Source organism: Salvelinus namaycush, chromosome 19, assembly GCF_016432855.1.
Source record: "Salvelinus namaycush isolate Seneca chromosome 19, SaNama_1.0, whole genome shotgun sequence".
Lineage (NCBI taxonomy): Eukaryota > Metazoa > Chordata > Actinopteri > Salmoniformes > Salmonidae > Salvelinus > Salvelinus namaycush.
The window spans coordinates 37,786,113-37,792,522 of NC_052325.1; the positions used below are offsets into that span (position 1 = coordinate 37,786,113).

Genomic DNA, 6,410 nt, shown 5'->3' on the forward strand with positions numbered 1-6,410 from the left:
GAGGAGGAATAATGGTCTGGGGCTGTTTTTCATGGTTCAGGCCCCTTAGTTCCGGTGAAGGGACATCTTAATCTTAATGACATTCTAGACGATTCTGTGCTTCCAACTTTGTGGCAACAGTTTGGGGAAGGACCTTTCCTGTTTCAGCATGACAATGCCCCTGTGCATGACAATGCCCCTGTGGATCATACAGAAATGGTTTGTCGAGATCGGTGTGGAAAAACTTGACTGACCTGCACAGAGCCCTGACCTCAACCACATCGAACACCTTTGAGATTAATTGGAACGCCGATGCGAGCCAGGCCTAATCGCCCAACATAAGTATCCCGACCTCAGTAATGCTCTTGTGACTGAATGGAAGCAAGTTCCCGCAGCAATGTTCCAACATCTAGTGGAAAGCCTTCCCTGAAGAGTGGAGGCTGTTATAGCAGCAAAGGGGGGACCAACTCCATATTAATGCCCATGATTTTGGAATGAGATGTTCGATGAGCAGGTGTCCACGTACATTTGATCATGTAGTGTAAATGCATGTCTGTCCTTGCATGCCGGTCGGCAAGACGCGTCACACTCCCTCGTCTGATTGGTCGTTTCCCAAGAACCTTAAACCGGCATACGCGTCATCACACTCCCTCGTCTGATTGGTTGAGTATGCGGGCCTTCTGACTTTGTGGCTGTGGTAACTAGTGCCGACCCAACACAATGGCTAGAAGGGATCCAGCTTTTGTCAAATTAACGTATTTTTTTTGTTGCATTTTTAGCTAACCCTATCCTGCTACGTTAATTCAACTAACCTGCTAAGAAAAGTCAATACAACGTTAATTTGACAAAAACTGGATATTTTTTGTTGCCATGACCCAACACAACGGATGTGTATTGCGGAATTACGTATGCAGAAGAGCGACAGTCAAATTAATATCCGCAGCAGAGATTTGCTGGAAATCATCTTACTACGCCAGTAGGGAGCACTGTCTACTCAAAGTACTAAGATCGCAGTTGCAGCTAATGAAGATAAGCGTTACTGGAGAGATACATGTCCTAGTCCTGACAATTTATCTGCATGTAATACTATGATTTGGATCCAAGGTGTGAAATTCCATTAACCCTACAGATAATATACATACCGTTCAAAAGTTTGGGATCACTTAGAAATGTCCTTGTTTTTGAAAGAAAAGCACTTTTTTTTACCATTAAAATAACACCAAATTGATCAGAAATACAGTGTATAGACACTGTTAATTTGTAAATTACTATTGTAGCTGGAAACGGCTGATTTAAAAAAAAAACGATTATGGAAAATCTATATAGGCTTACAGAGGCTCATTATCAGCAACCATCACTCCTGTGTTTCAATGGCACGTTGTGTTAGCTAATCCAAGTTTATCATTTTAAAAGGCTAATTGATAATTAGAAAAACCTTTTGCAGTTATGTAAGCACAGCTAAGAACTGTTTTTCTGATTTAAAGAAGCAATAAAACTGGCCTTTAGTCTAGTTGACATTCTGGAGCATCATCATTTGTGGGTTCGATTACAGGCTCAAAATGGCCAGAAACAAAGAACTGTCTTCTGAAACTCGTCAGTATATTCTTTTTCTGAGAAATGGCTATTCCATGCGAGAAATTGCCAAGAAACTGAAGATCTGGTACAACGCTGTGTACTACTCCCTTCACAGAACAGCGCAAACTGTCTCTAACCAGAATAGAAAGAGTTGGAGGCCCCGGTGCACAACTGAGCAAGAGGACAAGTACATTAGTGTGTCTAGTCTGAGAAACAGACACCTCACAAGTCCTCAACTGGCAGCTTCATTAAATAGTACCCGCAAAACACCAGTCTCAACACCAACAGTGAAGAGGCGACTCCGGGATGCTGTCCTTCTAGGCAGAGTTGCAAAGAAAAATACATATCTTAGACTGGCCAATAAAAAGAAAAGATTAAGATGGGCAAAAGAACACAGACACTGGACAGAGGAACTCTGCTTAGAAGGCCAACATCTCGGAGTCGCCTCTTCGCTGTTGACATTGAGACTGTTGTTTTGCGAGTACTATTTAATTGAGCTGCCAGTGATCAAAATGCAACAAAAATGTATATAGACCTCATGTCTACAAAAATGCTGGTAATGTTATAATGTACTAAATCATTTGCAAAATATGCTTTAATACTATTAAGCAGCATTCATGAATTCCTCACTGATTTAAATCAATAGTATATTGAACAGTGTAATGATGAAATTTGTGTTTGCCTATATTGCCTTTAGGTAGACCTGTATGTAATAATACATATATTTGGATTATAATGGATTCACCCCTCACACCTAAAGATGTGTTTGTTCTGTAAGTCCTGCCTTAAATTAAAATTAAAAACACTGAAGAATACAGTATGTAATCATCATTAAAGTTACACAAATGTAAGGAATATGTACACTGAACAAAAATATATATGCAACATTTCATGAGCTGAAATAAAAGGCCCTTGAAATTTTCCATGAGCACAAAAAGCTAATTTCTCTCAAATTTTGTGCACAAATTAGTTTACATCCCTGTTAGTGAGCATTTCTCCTTTGCCAAGATAATCCATCCAGCTGACAGGTGTGGCATATCAAGAAGCTAATTAAACAGCATGATCATTACACAGGTGCACCTTGTGATGGGGACAATAAAAGGCCACTCTAAAATGTGCAGTTTTGTCACACAATACAACGCCACAGATTTGAGGGAGCGTGCAATTGGCATGCTGACTGCAGGAATGTCCACCAGAGCTGTTGCCAGATAATTGAATGTTAATTTCTCTACCATAAGCCTTCTCCAATGTTGTTTTAGAGAATTTGGCAGTACTTCCAACCGGCTTCACAACCGCCGACCACATTCATGGCATCATGTGGGAAAGTGGTTTACTGATGTCAACGTTGTGAACAGAGTGCCACATGGTGGCGGTGGGGTTATGGGCAGGCATAAGCTACGGACAACGAACACACTTTCATTTTATCGATGGCAATTTGAATGCACAGAGATTACGTGACAAGAACTTGAGGCCCATTGTCGTGCCATTCATCCGCCGCCATCACCTCATGATAATGCACAGCCCCATATCACAAGGATCTGTACTAAATTCCTGGAAGCTGAAAATGTCCCAGTTCTTCCATGGCCTGCATACTCACCAGACATGTCACGCATTGAGCATGTTTGAGGATGCTCTGGATCGACGTGTACGACAGCGTGTTCCAGTTCCCGCCAGTATCCAACAACTTCGCACAGCCATTGAAGAGGAGTGGGACAACATTCTACAGGCCACAACCAACAGCCTGATCAATTATATGTGAAGATTTCATGCTGCATGAGGCAAATGGTGGTCACACCAGATACTGTTTTTCTGATTCCTGCCCCTACTAAAAAGGTATCTGTGACCAACAGATGCATATCTGTATTTCCAGTCATATGAAATACATAGATTAGGGCCTAATTTATTTATTTAAATTAACTGATTTCCTTGTATAAACTGTAACTCAGTAAAATTTTTGACATTGTTGAATTTATATTTTTGTTCAGTATATTTGATAATCTGTCTAATCTTCAATAGGCTAGTTAAATCCTTATCAAATCATTGTCCATTACATTCAACTACATCAAATAAAAAAAACAGTTTAAAGATCAACATTCTGGAACTGTTGGAAACAATTCCTCAAGGTGCTATTTGGAACAAAGGTTTACATTTGCTGAGGGAATGCCAGTAGATAAATGCAACTTTTTAAAGCATCAACAGACAGACAGAATCAGCAGTTGGATTTCATGTTACTCAGTTGACCTGTCCGGAGTCCTCCAATTTACCACTCCTTCTTCTGGCATCTCCATTGCCTTTGGGGTCAATCGGGTCAGTTTGTTCAGACACTTTGGTGCCAACTGACCCACCCCCGTTAGTAGGCGGGGAGCGCAGGACCTGCTCACTGGGGCGTTTCCAAGAGGGGCGAGTAGCGATCCAGAGGATGATTCCTCCAAAAATAACTATAAGTACTCCCAGCACATTCACAAAGGTGGCCTCTGGGGGAGAGTCTTTGTAACTGGGATTTTTCCTGAGAGACAAAGAAGAGAGTTAGCTATAGCTGTAATATGTTTATAAAATGGGGTCTCTAAGTACCAAAGTTTAGTGTATGTCCCATATTTCCCATATTATAAAACTTACAGGCCAAAAATTAGCTTCTCTGTGATGCCCATAAGTGCAGTGGCTATGACACTGGTAAAGATGAACAGGCCACTGTAGATGTGCAGGGGCATAAACGCGGCTCTCAGGTATGTCGGGGTGATGGGTATCAGGTATATACACACTCCCAGGACAAGCTGCTCAGTAAAAGAAGGAAACATCAGGAAACTGTGTCAAGCATTGTAATGAAGAATGGAATATACCGGTCTTACTGTGCCATAAAATGTACTTCATAAACAGCCTACACAAGCGTCCATGCATAGAGCTGTAGTTAAATAGTAACAACAAAATCTATTAGAATGATGCTTTATGACAAAGCTTTATAACAATATAATACATTATGAAGCATTCATTAAGGACATTTCTACAGCATTATAATAGGCTACACAATATATTTTGGTGTACTTACCTGTAGTGAATAAAGTATCACAGCTGCTAGCCCCACCCAGCTGTGCAGGCTGTACATGTTGGGGATGTTTTGTGCGTTGTGGAAGTCAAATACTGCTACCAGAGATATGGCAGCGAAAATGAAGGCCAGTATGTTTAAGCCAGCATGAATAAACTTCATCATTAACTTGCTGCACTTCCAGGTCCATGGCAACCTATACACGACAATGGCTGAAACCGACAAAAGTAGCATACTTATTCAACTGATGTTTAATCATGAAAATGCATTCAATCCAAAGTGATTGAATGTGAATAATACTCTGAGATGAGCAATTCTTGCTATACATACCAGATGTTGTAACATCCTGTTTCTTACATCCCTATGAGGTAGGCCTACTTCTACACATAAAATATGGCCATCGCATTATATCATTTTCATTTTGTTTAGTTTAAGCGGGTAGGCCAATAAAATCATTTTTAACTAATGTAATCCCAAGCACATACAAATCAAAGTTAAATGTGTCATTTAAGTTATTTAGGCTACACTCAAGGAAATAGCCTACTTCAAGTGGAAGAATGCACATGGTCTGGAATCTTGGTAGAAAATCTGAGTATAACTCATTCGCTTAAACTTTGTAAAGAATCAAAGGGTCTTGTTTTACTCAGAAATGCATCAGTGCAACATTAGCATAGATCGTGCTCTAACATATTTGTATACAACAAAACTGATGATAATAAAGCAAACAACCGAAACGGTTTAGAAAACAATGCATATTTCTTTCAATAATAGTACCCTGACAGTGAATAGATACAATGTAGCCCTTTTCTTTGAGTTAACGTTACTTCGGAATTTTGGGAGAAAAATCTTCCAGGTTCCAAACGGCTTGGTGAAATAACTTTCAGATCAAAATAACTTGTTAAAACGAAGACTTTGTCGGCCAAACTCAATCGCTTCAGATTTAGCTGAATTCTGTACTTGAGAGAGTAATAAACAGATACAAACTTCTCACCAATTCCCTGCATAAAAATGAACCCGGTAACGATTAAAACCGGGTGCCAATTGAATTCGGCCAGTCCTCCATCCCATGCTAAACCTTCCTTGAAGTAGAAAACCCATCTCAAAACAAAAATTATCGAGACAAAACCAACGGTAACCGCAGCGGACAAAGCGAACAGGAACTGCTTGAAATTCTCCATCGCCATCTCTAACAGCGCGAACGCCAACACTAGATTAATGAAGGAAGTGATTTGAGGAATTTCAAGTGTGGGGGGGGGGGGCGTCATGAGTCATTATTTTCCAATAACAAATCTGCAAATGTTTTGTAACACCAACGTTTTGTAACCTTCGTTGTTACAAATGGGTCAGACAGAACAGACTGGTCTCATAGACTAGACGTAACATAGTAATCGGTCAATCCGGGACCCTCAAATTAGTATGATATGTTACGTTTGGTATGGTTACATACGACAAGGCAAAAATAAAAGGATAATTGTTGGTCTGGGTGGAACGGTGGGCGTATAACACAAGTGTATAATAACTCCAAGGCTGCATGTTGGAATCTCATCAGACAATTTTAGCTAATTAGCAACTTTCAACTTCTTACTGCTTTTTAGCTACGAATTGTAATTCGTAACATATCATACGAAATGGATTAAGGACATTCACAAATGAATACATACCATACGAAATGTAACATATACTAAATGGAGAGTGAAGTATTTAGGTAAAGAATGATACGAAATGCTCTGAGGCCAGGTAACACAGACACAGCAGATATAAAACAGATCACCAATGTGTCGTGCACAACATTAGCATGAGCAACAATAGAAGAATC

General features: G+C 40.0%; 1 protein-coding gene across 1 annotated transcript; it reads right to left on the reverse strand.

The window, feature by feature from the left end:
• Positions 1-3,273: 3,273 nt before the first annotated feature.
• On the reverse strand, positions 3,274-5,799 carry LOC120063828 (cytochrome b reductase 1-like). The gene is made up of 4 exons (XM_039014140.1): positions 5,586-5,799; positions 4,598-4,806; positions 4,171-4,325; positions 3,274-4,060 (listed from the first exon to the last, which is right to left on the reverse strand). Exons 1-4 carry the CDS (start codon positions 5,776-5,778, stop codon positions 3,787-3,789), a joined length of 831 nt encoding a protein of 276 aa, XP_038870068.1. The 5' UTR covers positions 5,779-5,799; the 3' UTR covers positions 3,274-3,786.
• Positions 5,800-6,410: the final 611 nt, after the last annotated feature.

What these genes read in the sequence shown, in the direction of transcription:
- LOC120063828 (XM_039014140.1), bottom strand. Translation starts at nt 5,778, where the DNA reads ATGGCGATGGAGAATTTCAAGCAGTTCCTGTTCGCTTTGTCCGCTGCG. An exon ending in CATTTTTATGCAGGGAATTG is followed by an intron (nt 4,807 to 5,585) that starts GTGAGAAGTTTG and finishes TGTCGGTTTCAG; the next exon opens with CCATTGTCGTGTATAGGTTG. An exon ending in GAGAAGCTAATTTTTGGCCT is followed by an intron (nt 4,061 to 4,170) that starts GTAAGTTTTATA and finishes TTTGTCTCTCAG; the next exon opens with GAAAAATCCCAGTTACAAAG.